This window comes from Aedes albopictus, chromosome 2 (genome assembly GCF_035046485.1).
Source record: "Aedes albopictus strain Foshan chromosome 2, AalbF5, whole genome shotgun sequence".
Taxonomy (NCBI): Eukaryota; Metazoa; Arthropoda; class Insecta; order Diptera; family Culicidae; genus Aedes; species Aedes albopictus.
This window is the reverse complement of record NC_085137.1, coordinates 6,075,856-6,097,348: the sequence shown is the minus strand read 5'-3', so window position 1 is coordinate 6,097,348 and position 21,493 is coordinate 6,075,856. Positions and strand designations below refer to the sequence as shown.

Here is a 21,493-nt window from a genome sequence, read left to right as displayed (position 1 = left end):
AATGACAAATGGACTTCAAGATCTATGAGCTATACCCTTGTTTCAATGCAACCTATAGATGCAATTCATTTAAGGTTGGGTCCTGTATGTCACCCTATGTTATGAGGGATTCATTGTTTTGTTATTCATGAGTTCAACAATATACAAAACACGTCATTATATTTGAGTAGCTGCTTCCACATGCCTTAGCATATATTCGTTGTATCAAATACCCGCGGGATATCGTTCAACTCTACGTATAGAGTAAAGTTACCCCAATCAACAGTACTTTGAATGTTTGCATTGAATGCTGATGCCGCCGCTTCTACTTCTGGGTTTGAAGATATAACTTCACGAAAACTGACCACATTTTCTGCGAGTAGACTTTCTCAATCAAGTGTACATTTACAGACGATGACTAATTAACTATTATAATTCCACTGCACTCCACAGACCCCAGGAGTTTAATCCTAGAGTCGGCGGTGGTGCTGGTAGCACTGATTCGAAACTGATTTTTCATCCGTTTCTTCTTGTTTTCTTTCTCGTTCGCATCTCGGCGCGTCCCCGTTTTGGTGCTGTCACGCATATGCCCGTGTCGTTTTCGCAGGTTTCCGCCACCGACATCGACGAGGGCGCTAATGGACGGGTCCGTTTTTCGATTGCGGCCGGCGACGACAATCGAGACTTCACCATCAGCGAGGACAGCGGCGTAGTTCGGGTGGCCAAGAACCTCAACTACGAGCGCAAATCGCACTACACCGTCACCGTCCGGGCCGAGGACTCCGCCAGCGATACGGAAAACGGCGAGGTGCGTTTCGACACGGCCAAGCTCTCCATCACCATCACCGACATCAACGACAATCCGCCGACGTTTCTGGATTCGCCCTATCTGGCGTACGTGATGGAAAATGTCATCCCCCCGAACGGCGGATACGTCATTACGGTGCGGGCCTACGATGCCGATACGCCACCGTTCAACTCGCAGGTTCGCTACTTTCTCAAGGAGGGCGATACGGACTTTTTCAAAATCAACGCATCGACCGGTGAAATCTCACTGCTGCGGGCGCTCGACCGGGAAATGCAGGCCGAGTACATCCTGACACTGGTGGCAATGGATACCGGTAAGTAATTGTATAGTCCTTACGGACGTCTCTGCTTTATTTTTGCTTTCTGGTGGTACTACCACGCGATTATGTTCTTTCGGTTTGGAAGGGCTTTTTTCCTCCAAATTTTACAAGTACCCACCTTGGAGCACAGGGGAGTACGGAACAGGGACGAAGTTGGGCGTTTTACTACTATTGATACATTGTGTTTTAAATTAATTAAACTGTCCTTCGATACTCAAACATAAAACCCTATTTTAATTGCCAATCTTCTGAAATTGTACATCCGATAGACATATTGGTGAGTTCATTCCATTCCTTTTTACATTCTTTTCGTCAGCGATGGATTAGTTAGAGCTATTTTTGAATAAAAATATCTAAATTTTACTTAAACTTCGCACATTTACAACACATAGAATTTGAGGAATGTTGGGATTTGTAGTTCAACCCTGTCAATAACTGAAAGATAGTCAGCATTCAGGAGAAAAAAGAACCAAACAGCACAAGCGAAACGTCGTTAATGAACGTAAACACATTTGGCCTTCAGTTACATTTAAGCGGGGAGATCCTGCCTCCCTTCCATTCCATCAGACCCCAAGACTGGAGGAGGATGCTTTGACTCTGGCGACCAATATGTGTAAGCGGTTTTCGATAACTTCTCTGTCGTCCCGGTTATTTTTTTTTCTTCTTACTTTACTGAAACCTCGCTTGCTCGGCTCCTCCATTCCACCACCCGAAGATGACCGGTTAATGCAGCAACCGCACAAAAGTAGCCAACAGCAACCTCCTCAGCCTCACATGCACTGCACTCAGTCAGCGTTCGTTCGTTCGTTCATTCGTTCGTAGAGCAATGATGCACAATCAAGGCAAAGCATCGCCCCATCGAGTCGAGTCGAGCCGAACGAACGGAAATGCCCCAAGTGACTAAAACTGCACGTTTTGTTATTATGCACACACGTTCGGAGCAATTGAGCAGCAAATTCTCCCGGATCCTTGCCCGGATCGCGTTCGTCGAATGATGGTTGGAAATACTTGAATGGCCGGACAAATTACTGGGGTTTTTAGAATGGGAAATTGAAACAATATTGACGCTTTAATTCTTAGATCAGATCACCCAAGTATAAATTGTAAGTCTAAAAATCCAGAAAAACCATCATAAAATCACAATAAAAGGCATAAGGTTTTATAACGTGTCTCAAAACCTCTACAAAATTTTAAATCCCAAGAGCAATCAATGAAAGAATGGTGGAGTAATCCCTGAAAGAATCTCAAATGGAGTCTAATAAAAAGAAACTATACATCGTCTTCAGCCAAAGGCTGTACAGACTGAACATGACGTACACTAGGCAACGGATAACATATTAGTAGTTCTCGCTGAGACCGGCCCACTATTTACACCTTGTCTTCAAAAATGTTTAAGGTGGCGATTTTCTGAAAGTCCTCGCTAAAAAAGTAAGGAAAATGCATTTGGTTACTCAAATTTCTGGACCCCCCGTTAGTAGGAGCTACAACAATTTATGAAGACCCTTCGATTTTGATGGTGGCTGGTGGCTCATTTAAACCGTTATAACTCGAAAGTTTCTCCAAAAACCACATCAAAACAAATCGTTGTTGAAAAAAGGAAAGATAGAGCTACTATTTACAAATATAAAAAGTTGGGTCGGCCATATTGATTTTAACCGCAATCTTGGATTTTTATACCAAACAATTTTTTTCATCATGATGGCAACCACCGATTTTCAAAATTTTTGCATCAATTGAAAGCTGAGGCATTTGTACATAACATATCAAAAAATAAAAGATGTCTTTTTCATTTTTCAAAAATTATCTGCCGTTTTGATGTGGTTTTTGGAGAAACTTATAACGGTTTAAATGAGCCACCATTTGACCAAAATCGTTGTAGCTCCAACTAACCGGGGGGTGCAGCAATTTGAGTAACCAAATGCATTTTCCTTACTTTTTAGCGAGGACTTACAGAAAATCGCCACTTTAAACATTTTTGAAGACAAGGTGCAAATAGTGGGCCGGTCTTAGCGAGAATTACCCATATATGACACCAAGTGGCACACTGAAGAATTCCCTTTTTTTCGGCTGGAGTGGGAATCACACTCACACTCCGTGCCCTACAATAGACCCAACCCCGGTAGAGGTAAAATACTGACGATCAAAACGTGGTATTGGTTTGATTGATATAAGAGACAAAAGATCTGAAAAAAAAATATCTAAAATATGTTCCTGGAACATCTGGACAATATCAAAATTTGATATTTTAAAATCAATCAATGTAAGACGCATGATCTAAATATGATATGATGATGATGTTCCAGGTGTAAATTTTTGATATTATTTTAAGATATTTTATCTCTTATATCAATCAAACCAATATCATTTTTCGATCTCCATATCTAAATATGATATTATTGAGTTCTTTTCTTCTACGCGGGAAATGGCTGGTGTCACTAACTGCGCGGCTATGAAGCCCACCGAAATCTAATAACACCCTGTAAGAATCTCTCAAAGAATCCCGGGAGAAATCGCAGGTGAAACCTAGGAAAGAATTCCGAATGTAATCCATAATCCAAAAGGATTCCTGAAGAAATCATTAAAAGAATCTCAGAAAAACTCCATGAAAGAATTTCGGGAGATATTTCTGAAAGAATCTTGGGAGAAGGGTCGGGCGCAATACCTGAATGGAATCCCATGAGAAATCTCGGGAGGTATCAATGAAGGAATAAATTAAGGAAATCCGGAACACGTCTCTAAAGGAATCCCGGGAAGAAACCTTGACAGATTTCCAGGAAAAATCTCGGGAGGAATCTCTAAAGGAATCCCGGAAGGACTTAATGAAGAAATCATGGGATTAATTAAATTAAATGAAGGGTGCCCGAGGGAAAGTCTAAAGTAACCCCGGCAGATGACATCTGGGAAGAATCTCAAAAGGAGTCCTTTTGAATATCCAGCAGTAATCCTTAAAAAAAAACAAGAAAAAATAACATAGAAATCCCTGGAGTAATCCCCAAAGTGATAATTTAAAGAATCTGGGGAGATATCCTGAAGGAATTTCAGGAGAAATCCTTAAACAAAATCCGAGAATGATCATTGAATGAATCCAGAAAGATTCCCGGGAGAAATCACTAAAGAATCCCGGGAACAAATACCGAAAGAAAGCTATAGAAGAATCTCGGGAGAATTTCCTGAGAGAACTTCTGAAGAAATCCAGAGAGGAACCCCTGGTGGAATCTCTGGAGGAATCCATGACGGAAACTCGAAAAATTTATAAACGAATCCTGTCAAAAATCCCTAAAAGAATCATGTGAAAAATCAATGGAGAAATCCTGGGAAAAATCAACGAAGGAATCTCTGATTATATCAAAGAGGAGTTCGTAAATGATTCTCGGGAGGGATATCCGAAAAAATGTCAGAAAAAGTCGCAAGTGAAGTCTAGGGAAGGAATCCGTGAGAAATCGGAATGGATAAATGGATGGAAAGTCGGAAGGAATCCTGGGATAAATCTTTGAAGGAATCTCCGGAAGAATCTTGAGAAGAATTCCTAAGGTAAAAATGGCGGAATTCCAGGAGGCGTCAATGAAGGAATTCTGGGAAGTTTTTTAAAGGAAGCACGGGAAAAATTCCTAAAGGAATCCCGGGAGGAAGCTATAAAGAAATCTCTTGAGGAATCCTGGATCGAATGTCGGAAAATATCCTTCCTCCTGTACTAACTCGATTTTTCCCCCTCCCTTCCCTTCCGAAAGTAGAATATTTCGTTTGTCGGGAGTTGGATTCGATCCCAGGTCCTCGGGCGTGATAATCACGTGCTCTCATCATTACACTAGATCCGCTCCACAAAAAATATTCCTGAAGGAAATCCAGGAGGAATTAATTAAATAACCACGGGAGAAATTCCGAACGGTTTTCCAGAAAAAAATCTTAGAGAAGAAATACCTGAAAATTCCCTGTAGGAATCACTGAAGGCATCGCAGAATGCCCCGAAAGAGTCTAGGGAGAAATACCTGTAGTAATCCCGGTTAGATTTCCTGAAATAATTCGGTAGAAACGCCTGTAAGAATCCCGGGAGGAATTCCTGGAGGAATCCTTAGCCGAAGATTTGAGCTGGGTCCCATGAAGAAATAAAGAAATCCTAGTAAGAATCCAGTAGGATCCACTAGAGAAATTACCAGAAGAATCCTGGCAGGAACCTTTGGAGAAATCCATGGAGAATTATCTAGACGTCCCCCCCTGTTAGCTTTTCCCACCAAACAACAAAGTCTCGGCAACGAAGTTTCCAAATCAAGCCATGCATACTGTCACAGTTTACTTTTTGTACCAATTCAAACGAGACATAGAATTCGAATCCCTCTGCAGAATCAAGCCAAATTCGGTTAGCGACTTTTGTGATAGTTCAGGAAGTATTGTGGACAGTTTTACGCTATATCTCAGTCAATTCCAAAGCATTCGACTTGAAATTTTGTACATAGCAAGGTACTATACGTATCTCAACGTATCTCAAGTATCCCAAGCAGCACACATGTTATATAAAAGTTACGACAGCGCAAGTTTTGGATGTATAGAAGTTTATTTTACGTTACTTCAACACAATGATAGAATTACGTCAAATAAACTTCTATACAACCAAAGCTTGCTCTGTCGTAACTCTATTATAACATGTGTGTTGCTTGGGATGGCGTCAACAGATGAAAAGTTAACTGAGTTATAGCAGAAAAGTGCCCAAAACAGAAACCCTGCTGGGATTGTTCCACTTCCAATGTTTATAACTTCCCAAATAACCATTACAACGATATTTCACCTTTTACGGCTTATACAACTATTGTACGGCCAAAATAGAGCATATTAGCTGCCTAATAGCAATATATCGGCACGCATAGAGATATGAGTATTTGATGATTACTGAGGTACCTTTGGCCATTTTGATTTCACTACAAACTCGACCAGGAAATTCCCTCCTACAACGCCAGGAATGTCTTAAGTTATTAGCTCAGAAAAAATAGGGGAGTTTTGATAGTTTCCTGCCTCATGTTTTCAAATTAATATATTTTTTCAATAACTCCTAAAATAAAACAACGAAGACCAAAGAATATTTCTACATTTTTCCCCGTTTTTTTTTGGATTAATTGCTGCAAGAAATTGCTTTGACGTTCCACCTAGAATATCATTTAAAAAATGACAGCGAAACGCTCTAATTAATCAGAAAAAAAACATGCAGGAAAACAACCAGTAATTCCACAGAACACATGTTTGTTCTCTGTGCTGGTGATTTAGCAATATTTTCCCATGATTCTATCCGGAATTCCTCCTTGGATTTGTACGGCAATTCTTCCATTAAATTCTTTAGCAGATTTTCTCCGAATTCTTCCATCGAGTTCTTCCACGAATTAATCAAAGTTTTTTTTTCTTGGATGATATTTTTATGGTTCTCACAAGTTTCCATCCAGAGGTTTTTTACGTATTTGCTCCCATAAATAAGTAGTCCTTTTCAAGATCCGTTCGATGTTCTTTCGAGATGTCTGAGAGTTGTTCCTGCGAATTCTTCCAGAGATTTTTCCGACATGCTTCCAGCGTTTCCTCCCGGAGATCATTCCAAAAATGTATCCAAAGTTCTCTCAGGATTTTCTCTTGTTGGTTTTTCGAGACAGCTTTCCAAGTAACATTTTTTAATCAAATAGATTAGAAGAGGTTTTAAAATTTTTTAGGGAACGTCCATAAATTATGTCACGCTTTTAGGGGAGATACAAAAACTTCAGAGGTCTCATACAAAAAGTGTGACATAAGGGGGATTTTTGCGTGACGTAATTTAAGGACGCTCCCTTATTAAACAAAAATATAAGGTATAAGTTTTTGTGACGGTTCTCAAAACCTCTACAAGACTAATTGGTTATCAAAATGTTACTTGGATTCCCAACAGTTTCTCTAGGGACTTTTGCAGAAATTTTTCCCGGGATTTTTTTTTCAGAGGGTTTTCCGATATTTCTCTTACATTTCGGCACGGGATTACACCCGTAGCTCCTCCCGGTATTTCTCTTAAAAGTTTTCGAAGTTTTTTCTTGAATTTCCTAAATATTGTCTCCCGGGAATAGTCCCAGAACTTTTTTCCGAGATATCTCAGTTTTTCTAAGATTCTTCCAAGATTTCTCGAATAAGTCTTTTTAGAGTTTCTTGCAAGATTTCACCTGCATTTCCTCCGATATTTCTCCGGGAACCCACAAGGAATCTCTTAAGTTATCTTAAGGGACATTTAGAGAAACTCACTGCAATACCTTCGGGAACAACAATTGAAGAAATCCCAAAACTAGCATAACAAAACTTGACACAATTCCTGATAGAGATTCCGGAAAAAAGTCTGGAAATAATACCGAGAAAATCTTCAAAATAACTCAAGAAGACACTCCGTAAAAATAATTAGAAGGAAGTCTGAGAAGTTCATAAAAAAACTCTGAGAGATATTCCAGAACCAACATCGGGAAGAATCTTCTGTGAAAAGTCCCGGGCAAAACTCCAAGAGGAAACCAGGCAAAATCCAGTTGAAACTCTTGTAGAAATCAAGGGAGAAACTCTAGAAGAAAGTTACGGGAATCACAGGAGAAGCTTCGGAAGAAATTCCGGGAGGAACTCCTGCAGAATATTAAAAAAAAATCCGTTAAAATCCTTGAACAAGCTCTAGTAGCAATCCTAGAAATAACTCCTGTATCAACTCTGCGAGGAATTCCCGTAAGATCCCTTGGGAAATCAAAAGACGAACACCGAAATAAATCGCAGAAAACATTTAATAGGAATCCCGATAGAAACTCTAGGAAAAATTCCGCGTCAACATATGCAATGTATCCTGAGAGAAACTCCTGAGGGGTCTAAGAATCAATCCTGACAGAAATTCCATAAAAAAGGTAAGATGCAGGAGGAACTCATTGAAAATCCCACGAAGTTATGTGGGAGAAATACCGGAAAAACCTCTGGAAGTATTTCTGGAAAGAAATCATGTAGGGTCTCCATGAAATACTTTTTCTTTCATAGCTATAATATAGTAAACTCTGTGGTCTCTATTTCTGAGTAGATCTACATGAAGTAACATTCGATACTTTTTATTCATATGAAGTTTTTCAGGTTATTCCAGATAGTAGACATTCCTGGTAGAGGCTTCGACACTTTTAATTTCTCAAGACATCTCGCCAGGCTGCGGTATAACTTCTAACGAAAGATAGGACAACCATGAGGAAATGAATAGCTTGACCAAAACATTCCAAATAATACACATTTATTGATAGATATTGATAGATGCTATATTCCTTCTATTCCCCTATAAATGCTATTGGCATCTTATCCAGCTTTCTTGTGTATGCCAAACTGCAGTTGCATTTCCTTCAGAACCGATTTCCTCGTTTCCTACATTTTTGCCAGGGTGAAACCCCTGCTTTCTGATCCACAATAATTCTCATTGCAAAACACGTACCGGTAGATCCAGAACTGCCGCACTCACCCTACCAACAACAAAAAGCGTACCTACTGATTTCGAAAAACAAAGGCTTTGCGATAATCGCGGCTCACCCGCAGTGCTGTGTGCGGCGGCGGTTGTTGCTGCTACGCGAGGCTTATTGTGTGCTTTTATAGTTGCGGTAATTGAGGAATGTTACCCTGTCCTCTCGATACGTTGTCGTCGTTGCTGTCCTATTTGGTACCCCATCATATGGATGTGAACTCCGAAGAAGATACCTGGTCCAAAGATGACCTCAATTTCACGCTGTTTTTTCCCCTGTCTGATTCAATCGCGTTTAGTAGCCAATCCAACCAACTACATCCCCGTCGATTGCGTACGAATGCATTGCAGCATCCTAAACGTTATGCGGTTTCGGATCGACTTCGAGGGCAAAACTTAATCTTATAGCTTAGGCCACAGAGAAACATTTTAGAGGAACAAAGATAAGGAGCTCATGGGGAACCACTGGGTAACAGTACTAGTAGACATGGAGATCATTTCCTAAGACTTTTCAACTATGATTACACAGAATAAGAAGATATTTTCAATGCTGGCTTACTGATTAGAATGTCCCAAATTAACAGTTTAAAGCAATAGTAAGAAATTACCTGTTAAGGTTTTTTAAACTTTCATTAAGAGCAGATATGTCTTTACATAAAAAAGACCTGAAATCATCGCTAAATGTTGTTGTAAGTTTCAATTCTGGGATGTAACATATATTTACACACTGCTGACCAGTTCCATCAAACGAAAATTACATGCAGGTACTGAGCAGACCTTCCATTACCAGAAAGTCCTGTCTGCTGCAGGAGCTGTGTGCCTTGCACAACATTTCTCTCCACTCGTTGTTTTCTGCTCCCCACCCGGTTGTTTGTAGAAAGCTAAAAACCTTTTAATCCCATGAGTGATGAAACAAATGAATCAAGCCCGAAAAAAAAAGATAACACATTGCCCATCCCGCGAGGTCGCTTAATCTGCTCGTTTATTTTCCATTTTACGTGTACTCTCCTCTGCCAATGACCACAGAGCTACACACCAAGCCACGTAGAGCTCTCCAGCAAACGAGAGCAGGGAAAATATATAAAATGAATTTTGTTTTGTATCTGAGCAACATTTAATCAAATGTCATTCCATCAAATTGATAATTATAATTATTATTTTCCTATACGTCCATTTCGTGAGCGTGCACGGCCGGCGTTGCCATTGAGCAAACCGCGCACATCCATTCTCGGGGCTCGGCTCATTCTCGTCTCGTCGACGACGGCTGCCTTCTTTACTCAAGCAGCTATAGCTAGCCGGGTTCAACTCGATTGTTGACCACTTTTGCCCCTTCCATCACCTTTCTCCTTTTGCGTTTTCGTGTTTGGTTGAGGGAACCTCCCGGTCCCGGATTCCTGACACTACTATCATAAGACGACACCTTCACCTTCAACTTACGGGCCGACCAACACTGACGATTAAAACGACGACGCCGTGATGTATGTTGTTGGTGTAATGTGGTACCCCACCTATGTCGTAGGAACTACGACGAAATGTATAGGAACTATTTAGAGTGTCTTACCGCTAAGCTGCTCAGCTGCTCTTTTCAACATTCTTCCTGTGCACTGACACGCCGTTGTTGAGGGATCCACTTCTGGGCGTCTGGTCTGCATTCAAGGAGCCCACTTCTCTCCCATGCACTTATCATTATAAATGATGTTGCAGTTTTGTTCTGGTAGGATGTTGAAGGGGTGACTGTCGGCTTTCTTAGACATTTGTTGTGTAAACTGAACATAAATATGAGCAAAATTAGCTGTTTTTTACTTCAACTCTCAACCCCTCAAATACTAAGTGAAATGTAAAACACGAAAAATTAAAATTTTTGAAGATTATGCCTTCAGATATGTGGTCATTCATAAGCGAATCGTTCTCCAATATCAGGAGGAGTAGTATTCAGCTCATGGTATATTGTAGAATATTCATATTTTTGGAATACAAACAATTTCACTGAGTAGCTACTCTCAGTACGAATGAAATGGCAAGCTCGCGTGTCATGCCTCGAGCATGTGTGCTTCTCAACAACGCAACCGTTGCTTTTTTATCTTTATTAACTAGATTGCTGACCAAGGCTAGTTCTTTCGGGGATACGACGAAGGTTATGTACTGGCTAAGAATAGCACTACGGACCGCCTGTTCCAGTGGCAAAGGTCCATCAGGTGATGATGTTATGCGGCTATACGTTTACCGTGCCTAGGAATGAATGGTCAGAGGGGTCTAATAAGGGGTCTCCAGATAGCCTAGTGGTTAAGGCTATGGATCGCCAATCCGGAGACGGCGGGTTCGATTCCCGTTCCGGTCGGGAAAATTTCTCGACTTCCTGGGCATAGTGTATCATTGTGCTTGCCTCACAATATACTACAAATACATTCAATGGCAGGCAAAGAAAGCCCTTCAATTAATAACTGTGGAAGTGCGCAAAAGAACACTAAGTTGAAGCGAGGCAGGCCAAGTCCCAGTGGGGACGTCGAGCCACAAAGAAGAAGAAGAAGAAGGGGTCTAATAAAAACCTAACTGCAAATAGGGCCTGTGGAGTAGCAGGGCGCCCTCCATAGTATTAAACCCTTACTGCGCTAACCGGGGCAATGGGGCAGTTATCCTTATGTATTTTTTTTTTTAGACATTCAGCTGCCCTTGTACCTGACATTCTAACAACGTTTTATTTTAGGAAATTAAAAATTCAGAATTCTTTCAGAAATTTTTCCAAGGATTCTTAAAAAATCTAATGTTACTTCAGAAATATTTACTTTTTGGAGATGTTTTAAGTTCCTTCATAAATTTTCCAAAGAATTTATATGGAGAGCCTCCTGAAATGGCTCCATTGATTTATTGGAAATTCTATAAATAAGGTCCCACAAAAATGACCAACACCCCTCGCCTCCTCTCTTCTATGGCACACTTTTTTGTATAGCACTCTTCCCTTCGGGACCCCTCGTTCCTCAAAGCGTGGCGTAACTTATAGGCGTTCGTCCTTCAGAAATAACTCCAGTAATTTTTTTTTCCCAGTTATCCCAAAGTTCTTTCAGAAATTTCTCTATCGGATACTGCGGAAATTCTTTTAGGGCTTCTTCTTCTATGTATTCTTTCATGGAGTGTCTCCAGGACATTCTCCAGAAGTTCTTCCATTATTTTGTTTTGCATTTCCAATAGATACCTATTTTTTCAGTGATTTCTGAAAAAAAAAATCATACGGTTCATGAGTTTCTTCAGGTATTGCTTCACGTATTTCACCAGTAATTCCTCCTGGAATTCTTTCAAGGATACCATTAGGAATTTTTCTTCGGATTCTTCAAGAAATTTAAAAATATCTTCAGTAACAATTCCTAGAAAGATGTACATATATTCCTTTGGAACCCAGACCTTTACAGAAGTTAGAGTATTACTTCAGACATTTTTTCAGGGATTCTTTTGAAACTATGTTCATGAATTCCTTCGAGAATTCTTTCCTCCATGAATGATGCTAAAATATTTGTCTAAATATTTAATAATAAATCCTTGTAGGAATTCCACCAAGGATTTCTGTGGGAGAGTTTCCAAAAATTTCTTAAACAGCTCTTTCTAAAATTATTTCAGAAAATTCCTTGGATATTTTCACTTAATCTTCAGGAATTAGATAAATCATTTATTCAAAAATTCCTCCAATGATTCTTTCAGAAATTCTTCCATGGATTGCATCTGAAGCCTACTAAAGAATTCCATTTATTATTATTATTAATTTATTTTAAGGACCCTTTAACTGAATGGAAGTCATTCGGGTCCGTGAATTCCATCTGAAATATCATTTAAGATTCCTTCAGTAGTTTAAGGATTTTTCATGAATGTCAGTAAGAGATTACCTCAAACATTTTTCCATGATTTTCTTCAAAGAAATCCCTTGGAAAGTATCGTCAGGAGTTTCCGAATAAATGCCTAGAAGGTTTCTTTTTGGAATGCCTTCTGTGGTTCCTTCAGAAATATTTCCTGGGATGACCTTGGAGATTCATCCGGGAATTCTTTGAGATATTACTCCACAGACATTTACAGAAGTATTCTATGAAAATACATAAAACATGTAGAAGTTATTTTTAGAGAATTATCTGAAAGAATTTCTATAGAAATGTATGAAAATTTCCTGATGAGATTTAATTTCATTGAAAAAATTTCAGAAACAATCGTTGGAGGAGCTCCTGGAAAATTCCATGGGGGAGTTCCTGAAATCCGCCACAAAAGTTTAGTTAACTGGACGCAGTAGTTTGATTTTCCCAACAGGGTGAGAAAAAAATATCCTGAGATGGCTTTGGAGGAATTTCTAGAAGAATTTTATGAGAAATATTTGAAAATTTTTAAGGAAAAGATCCTGGATTAGTTTCTGATAAAATCGCTGAAGGCATTTTTAAAAAAAGATCCTTGAGGAATTTCTGAATTAAATCATGTTTCCAACAATTCTGAAGGAATCCTTGAAAAAAAAATTATCGGAAATTTGTGCAGATATTGCATTTAAAGGTAATAAAAGAATTCTTGAATAAATCCCCTAATGAATAGATGTAGTATGATTTGGAACAAACCCTGGAATAACTTCTGGACATACTTCTGGATTCTTGAAAGAATTCCTTGAACAATGTCTGCATGGTATTAGTGGATAAAACTCACTGATGCAATTTCCCTAGAAGAATCGCAAAAAGAAATAGCCTGGAAAACTGGAGAGTGCTGTGCAGTAATTGCAAGAAGATATATTGTTGAGATATTTCTGGAGAAACGTCAAGATATAAATCCTGAAGTGATTTCGAAAAGAACTCCTGAAAGAATCTTTGCAGGGACTTTCAAAGGATCGCCGGAAAAAATTCTGCAAAGATCCATGAAGGAAGGTTTCTATAAATCTCTAGAGAAGTTTGCGATCCCACACGTGGAGGAATATCTGTGGATCATCCAGGAAGAATCTATCTAGAATTTTCTGGAAGAATTCCTGAAAAATCGCATGAAAGAATCATTCGAGGAATTCCTGATAAGAATCCTAACAGAAATCCAAAAAAAACAGATTTTACTATGACAGCACTGGTCTAAAATGAGTTTTAGAAAAGAATATCCTACGAAGAGATGTACGACATTGTGAATTTCTATCGAGATTAATCCTTTCTAAATTTCCTGGTTAACGTCCTCAAGAATTCTCTCTAAAATTTATAGCATAATTCTTGCAAGGATAGGTTTTATTGAAATCTCTGATTTACATACGTTTACACCTTTGACACAAAATAGATGAAAATTGTACTTAAGTACAGGAAACAAACTATTCTGTATTAACATATTTTAGCATTTCTCAAAAAAAAAGGTCACGCCGATTACGTCGCCGCCGCCGCTGCTTTAAATTACTATAAACGCCGCCTCCGGTGAAAACTGCTTCGGTGCACACGTCTATTGCCAGCTTGATTGAAGTCAATTGAAATTTCGAGTGAACGAACTTCGTTCGCCAAAATGGCGATTTCACTTTCTCTGATGAGGTAATTTTATAAAGTTTATTCAGTACACACTTTCCCGAATCTGTGGATGACTGGATATTACATCTTCGGATGAACCTGATGTATTTTCTTGTAGATATGATTCTCTGGCTTCCACTCAGAGTATCGTAACTATAGAATTTATAAGGTGGGCACTAAATAGATTTGCTCCTTTCAAATCTCCTGGAGCAGATGTGATTGATATATCCTATATTGCTTCTGTTCGCGAACATACGCTCCAAATGACGGCAGCAGCATGGTAAGCTGCGCGACCACCAACCATTGCATCGGAACCATCATCGATCATCGTGACGAAGCACGCGCACTCACTCGAGCCGACGAAACATCAGCGAGCAGCAGCGAGAGAGTGAGTGCCGTGAGATCCTGTCGTGAGTGCAGCAGCGAACCGCAACGCCGCAACCGTCATCATCGTCATCATCGACTCTCGTCGTCGTCGCCCTGCAGGTAGCGTGATGATGGCTTGTTCCACACGCGTCGCGTGGGTTCTACGCGCGCGTAGAATATTCCACGTGTTGCTGGAATACCGCATTTTTGGGTATAAATATGCGACCCGTTCCCAGTAGCGGGTCAGTTCAAATTTAAAAGTGATAAAGTGACAAGCGTACGCGTGGCTTGGACAACGCGTAGTGAAATTATTCCAAGTGTAAATAGCAGTTAGAGAATAAAGTAGTGAAGTTGTGAAAGTGATCCAGTGATTTTCTCTCCCTATCCGAAACCCATCCGTTCTCTACTGCGCTGTCATACAGTCCAGTGCCTTTGCCTAAATTTCTTGTGTTCATTGCCGAACAGCTTCAGAAGGGATTTGAGTATTTCAAACATGTTTTGAAGGAACTACTTGTTTGAAGTTTTGCTACAGGGTGTATTCCCAATTCTTGTCGGGATATTACTGCAAAGTTTATCTCGGAAGTGGATCGTGCGTCGCACGAAGTATCAAAAAGTTTCAGGCTTATCAGTTTGACCTCTTTTCTTCTAGAATGCTTAGAACGCATCATCAAGGTGGATCATCACATCCGTGATGTTCATCTGGCTAACATGCCTCTCCATGTGAACCAACATGCTTACCAATCTGGAAAGTCCCCTGTGATTTTTTTTACACAAATCTGTTTACGATATCGAGAAATTATGTATTCAAAATCAATCTTGTTTCGGTGTTCCTTTAGATATCGAGAATGCTTTTGACATCGTGCATTTTTTCGATATCATATTGGAAGCCGCACGGAGTCAAAGTATATCTCCGATGATTTCCAAATGTTTAGATATAGAAATCTCTTCTGTATTGTTCTATTCACGGAAATGCGAAAACGTAATGACATTCGACCTTTGCATCTCTTTGATTCTGAAATCAAAGTGACTAGTCAAGTAAAGTACATACGTTGGAGTCATTTTTGATTCTAAACTTTCCTGGACACCTGTTCAAGAGTGAGTTCAGAATCAAGAAAGCTTGTATGGCCTTCGGGCAATGCCGACGAACCTTTGGTAAAACTTGGGGTACAGAGCCCGCATATATCAAATGTATCTCCACAATTGTTGCTCGACCAATATTGGCTCATGGATGTCTTGTGTGGTGGCATAATGGTGAAGTGAGAACGATCCAATCAAAATTAGGCCATCTCCAAAAGATGTGCTTAATGGCGATGTCCGGAGCTTTCTCTTCAACTCTTACGGCAGCGCTCGAAGTTCTCTTTGACGTTGCCCCACTACACATTCATCTCAAACAAGTAGCACTTTCTTGCACTTCCCGTCTACGGGTACTCGGTTTACTAGAGGAAACTCCTGTGAACCGCAGATCAACACACACCTCGTTTTTTCCACTTTTGGTGGATTGAGACAAAGCTGTCCTTGCTCCAAGTTATCTTACAATTGCTTGTTTTTTTTTTTCATATAGGACATTTTCCACGAAACTCCCTTCCCGAGAAGAGTGGAAATCTGGTTATCTGAAGAGAAGTATTTCAGAAGACATCGTATGTTACACTGATGGCTTCCTTCTTGAATGTCGAGCAGGTGCTGGCGCCTATTCTCTTGAGCTAAGGCTACATCAGTCTTACTCACTTGGTAGACACTGCACCGTTTTTTCAGAAGAACGTTTTTGGAGAAGAACGTACCTCTGGACCTAGTATCTGAATCTGTATTTAAGATCGTACATTTATAGATCAACTTTAGGATGTTTTGGAGTATGTAACCGGTATGATTTAGAATGGAAAGTGTTGATACTCTGTGTAGTATAAAAGTTCTGATTCGTAGATGCAAGTACTTCGATTACAGTTAGAGAACCTGCTCCCAGCCTTGTTTCGTCCAACGTTTATCACAGAGTAAATAGAAAAGAGGCGAATTATAAGAAATTGAGTGAATATTTATTGGTGCAGTTTATCAGCCACAGGGGTCTTTTGACGTCACGATCTCACGAAGAATCAACATGACGACGGCAAGCAACAGCAGCTTTTCTAGCTGCTGCAGTCGATTCTAAAAACATCCAGGGAAAATGCCACACAATGCATTCTTGCGGTATCAGTTGGGGCACGCGGTACTCAGAACACTGCTCTATGGACGGACACCAAACACCACAACCACAGGACCGAACAGTCGCGGTTGTGTCGGGTGAGGTGAGATGTCGTGGGTCCAACCTGGGCCGCTCGCTCTATGGTGGACGACGACGGGCGACGACACGCCTATCTCCTTTTTTATCTTGGCGCGAATGTTCATAAGCCGTTTTCGCCATATCGCCGCGCCGTCGTCGTCGTCGTCGTCGTCCACTTTTTCGCCGAACTTCCTCTGGCCACGGCTGGAGCCGTGGCGCGCGGATGCTCGTTTGTTCCACAAAGTTGCTTCGCTTTCGGTGCTTTCCGGAGCAATAAGCGGGGCAACTGATAGTGCACATGAAATATTTGAAAATTCTGACTTGGCTTGAACTTTGAGCTTGGGAGCTTTCTCTCTGAAAGGAGAGGCGCATTCGTTGGGGAGTTGAAGGGCTGGGGCGGGGTGTTGGTGAAAGACACGACAACCATTGCTTGAATCAGCGGGGGATATCTTGCTGCGCGCGGCTGTTCCGTTGTGGCTTCGGTCGGTCGGTCGGTTGCCTCCTGCTATCGTCCGAAATATAAATAATATTCTTAATCGATGTCAGTGCAAATACCGAGAAATTAGCAACAGAGTCTATAATGGGTTTTTCGTTACCAAGATATCATACGCTCAAGGTTAGAGAGCAACGACGACAACGACGACTAAGACGTGATTTGAGGAAGAGCCATGAGAGCTAGTCTGAGATGGGTATTTGGCTATGGCAAAAAGTTGACTCTATATACAAGTGATTAAAGTGATCTCTCGAAGAAAAAAAAATTGGGGATTCTTTTTGCTTGTAAGTCTATTGAAAGAAATTACTGTAATTTCAGCGGCGTAGCCAGCTTTTCGATCAATGAGGAGCGAGCACTTGTCCAAGAGTTCTTTTAACTATAGCTTATCAGCAAATTTAACTTCAGCTCCTGAAGCAGTTCTTCCTAGAAAACGAAAGCAACGGGCTTGGTGGTCTTAGGGCTACCGCTTCTGATTCATATGCAGAAGGTCCTAGGTTCAATCCAAGAATCGTCCCTATTCTCCTTCTTTGTATCTCTCTATCCACTGTATTTCTCTTCTCTACATAGTATATTCATAGCCATTGCTAGAACCAGAAACGGATGGAAAACCCTGTTTTCCTTCCTTACAACTTCCACAGCACAGTATCAATCTATCATATGACGCCTACAAGTTATGCAAATGTGCCGCATCATCTTCACATTAATCTTCACACAATCTGCATATCACGCCTGGCATCCTCGCACCAATGTGTGAAATCCCTGTCACAAATAACCATTCCCCAACAACACTCCGACATCTGAATGACCCTCAGTGCACGCGCAGAGGACCCAACAGCCAGAAGAGGGTAAGAGATTGCAATTCTCACTTCCCTGCCCTTGACACATTGACATGCAACCTGACGTAGCAACTACCGTTGTCTGTCGCCTAAAAATAGAAAATCTCCAAAACTCTCACACTGAAGATGCCTGTTAGTTCCAAGCAGCTACCTAGCTGGAGCTGGAATTGCAACTACGGGCAGTCAATCAAACTCAAGCAAGGTGTTGTTCTGGAAAACTTTTCAAAAAGCTTGCTTGAGCTTGAGCTTGATTGGCCGCCCGTAGATGATATTCCAGTCGCTAGACCAGCTACACTCACAGAAGAAACCAATGAGATATCTGCCAGGAATTAAGCAGGCACTTTTAGTGTGTGAGTGTTGGTGATCTTCTATTTTTAGGAGACAATGACGCCTGCCACGTCAGGTTACAGGTCAATGTGGGGAAGGGGAAGGAGTGATTACAATCGTTTGTATCCACATCAGACCAAAGATACCTCTGCGTCTGCAAAAATCATGCTGATGTCGGAGTGTTAGTGGGATTTGGTTGGCAATGGGTTCACACATTGATTCGTGGATGTCAGGCGTGAAGTGATAGATTAGTGTATTCATTACTCTGAAGATATTGCGGCACAATTCACTTGATTGCATAACTCTACGCCTACGAGTTTGACGAGAGATTGACACTGTGGAATTGGAAAGAAGGGAAACGGCTTTTTCAACCCGTTTCTGTTCTAGCGATGACTATGAACATGTGAATATACGTGGATGCGATCGACTGTTTCGAATTCACAGGGGATTTTTCCGGCTTTCAGTCTATCTAGCAATCATTATGCATTACAGTGTATGGATCAGATAGAAATTTCATGGTTGAAAACAAAAAATAGTATATTACTTTGGCCAAAATTCTCAAAAAATAGTATTTTTATCAGCATAAAAAAGGTTCTGCGGCCAATACAAACACAATATCTCAATAACCAATAACCTTCAAGAATGTCTAGTAGTCCATAGAAAAATACTGAAATGTTGAACAAATTCAGACATTGGAGAAAAATATTGGAAAAAAATATATTTTTTTTTTTGAGAATTTTTATGACAAACTGTCATTTTTCTAAAAATATCCCTTGTAAAACCACTCAATTTTTTTTAAGAAAAAGTTGTTCAAAACAGTTTGAAGCATATGTTTGAGCATCATGGCTTTTCAAACATCGATTTAATTTGGGACAGCCTATTCCCACAGTTATTTGTCATGACAGAATTTCTCCCGGAAGTTTGTTTATTTTTTTTTTCAAACTTATCGTATAGCAATGAGTTTCGGCAAAAGTTGCAAAGATTCACTTTAAATTCAATCGACTCGAAAAATATCTTTATTGCATGAATGTGCCACAAAAATTTGCGAGGGATGTTTCAAGATAAAAACACTTGGACTTCGTTGAGGATATAGCTATGAAATGTGTCCATTGATCCACAATATATTTTTTTAGGTATATCGCCTTCCAGTTTTTTCAGAGATTATTTTAAAACAACTGAAATTTGTTCAGTAAGGAATATACTAAGAAAACTTTAGTACACAAAATGTCTTTTCTTATTCAATTACAAATTCCTTCAGAAATTACTTAAGATTTAATGCTTACAGGTTTGCCGGAAATTTCTAGATAGGGAACCGCAGAAGTACAGTAAGCAAGACAGTTTAGAACTCTTTCGAACATTTGAATAATATTGAGTAGTAGTCGAAATACGCGTCTCTGAAAAAGGATAAGTACAAGAAGGTAGAATTCAAAGAACTTTTGATACTCAATGAGCTCCTAGAGAAATTACTGGAAATTGGAAATTGAAAAAAAACTTGCTGCAGAACCCAACAAAGATGTTTGCTCAAAAGGTTAATGTCCGAAGGATTTTTTTTTTCAAAGAAATCCTAAATGAACCAATTAGGAGTAAACCAAATAATGAATTGGTCATTGGCAACTGTCCTTCAAAAGCTAAAACAAATCACTCCTCACGATTAGTGGAGATATCCCTGAGAGAATTCCGAAGGAATCTAAGCAGAAATCCTAAAAGGAATATCGGGTACAGCCAATGAAATAATCTTGGAGTAATCCTTGAAAAAAAGTCTCTGGAGGAATACCAGGAGAAATCCTGGAAGGAGTCCCGAGAGGAATCCATGCATAAAGCATGGGAGAAATCCCAGAAGGAATCTCTCACAAATCTAAGAGCAATCCTTGAAACAAAAGAAGTCCTATTAAATCCCTGTAAGAGTCCCGAGAGAGAGATCCCTGGATGAACCCTAAGAGAAATTCCCGAAGGAGTCATTGGAGGGACCCCTGGAAGCTGGATGTACCTCTGGAAAAACCAATGTAGAAAACGCGAAAGAAATGCCTGAAGGAACTCCTGGAGGGATTTCCTATAGGAATCCCAGGAGAAATATCTAAAGGACTTCCTTTAACCCTAAAAGGGATACCTTCATGGCCTCAGTTTCGTCCCCTCGCTGAGTGTGTTCCAACAAAGACGAGCTCTGAAAGGCGCCTGGGGTCCAATGGACCCCAGGTATCCCTTTTAGGGTTAAGAATGCCAGAACAAATCCCGGGAGAAATCAATGAAATAATATAGGAAAGAATTTCAGAAGAAATCTTTAAAGGAATAACGGGAATCCTTGAAAGAACTCCTGAATGAATTACGAGACAATCTTTGAAGGAAACCTATGAAGAATGAAGAAATGAAGAAATTCCGGGAAGAATCAATGCAGGAAGTCTGGGGGAAATACCTGAAGGAATCCCAGGAAGTACCTCAGAAAGAGTTCTGGAATCCCTCATGCAGACTCGAGAATAATCCGTGAAGGAATTCCGGAAGAAATCTCTGAGGAAATCAATGATAGTATACCAGAAGAAATCTCCGAAGACATCTCCAAAGAAATTTCGGGAAGAATCCTTGAAAGAATCGCTGAATGAATGTCGGGACGAAATCCTTGCAAAAATCTATGAAGAAATATCAAAGCAATCCTGGGAAAAATATCTAAAGGAATTCCGATAGAAAACTTAAGAAGAATTCCGGAAGTATTCGTTATCTCGTGAATAATTCATAAAAGAATCCCCGGAGGAATCAATGGAAGGTTTTCGAGAGCGATTGTCATCGGAATTTAAGAAAAGAAAACCTGGAGAAATCCTGAAATTATCACAGGAGAAATCTCTAAAGAAAACTCGTAATCGATCAATGGAGGATTCCCAAAAAATCTCGAAAGTAATCCCAGAATAAATCGTTGCAGGAATCCCGAGAAAAACTCCGGAAGAAATCCCTGAAAAATCCTGAGAGTAATCAACGAAGAAGTCCCGGGAGCAATCTCTGAAGGAATCCTGCGAGGAATGCTTGAAGGGAACCCAGGAGATACAGGGGATGGCCAAAATGTTTGGGATAGGCAACTTTTTTCCTCTCACAAAAAAAATTCAACATGCTATAACTTTTCGTAGAGTGCATCAAAAAATCTCAAATTTTGACTGTTTATCAACCTGTTATATGTGCATCACTG

General features: G+C 40.1%; 1 protein-coding gene across 4 annotated transcripts in view; it reads left to right on the top strand.

Moving 5' to 3' along the window:
* Window positions 1–21,493, top strand: part of LOC109411674 (cadherin-related tumor suppressor) — a 360,443-nt gene that overhangs the window by 299,492 nt on the left and 39,458 nt on the right. For all 4 annotated transcript variants that reach the window (XM_062849061.1, XM_062849058.1, XM_062849060.1 and 1 more), the window contains one exon: window positions 587–1,100. In XM_062849061.1, coding sequence (XP_062705045.1) covers window positions 587–1,100 — 514 coding nt within the window. The remainder of the gene's footprint in view (window positions 1–586; window positions 1,101–21,493) is intronic.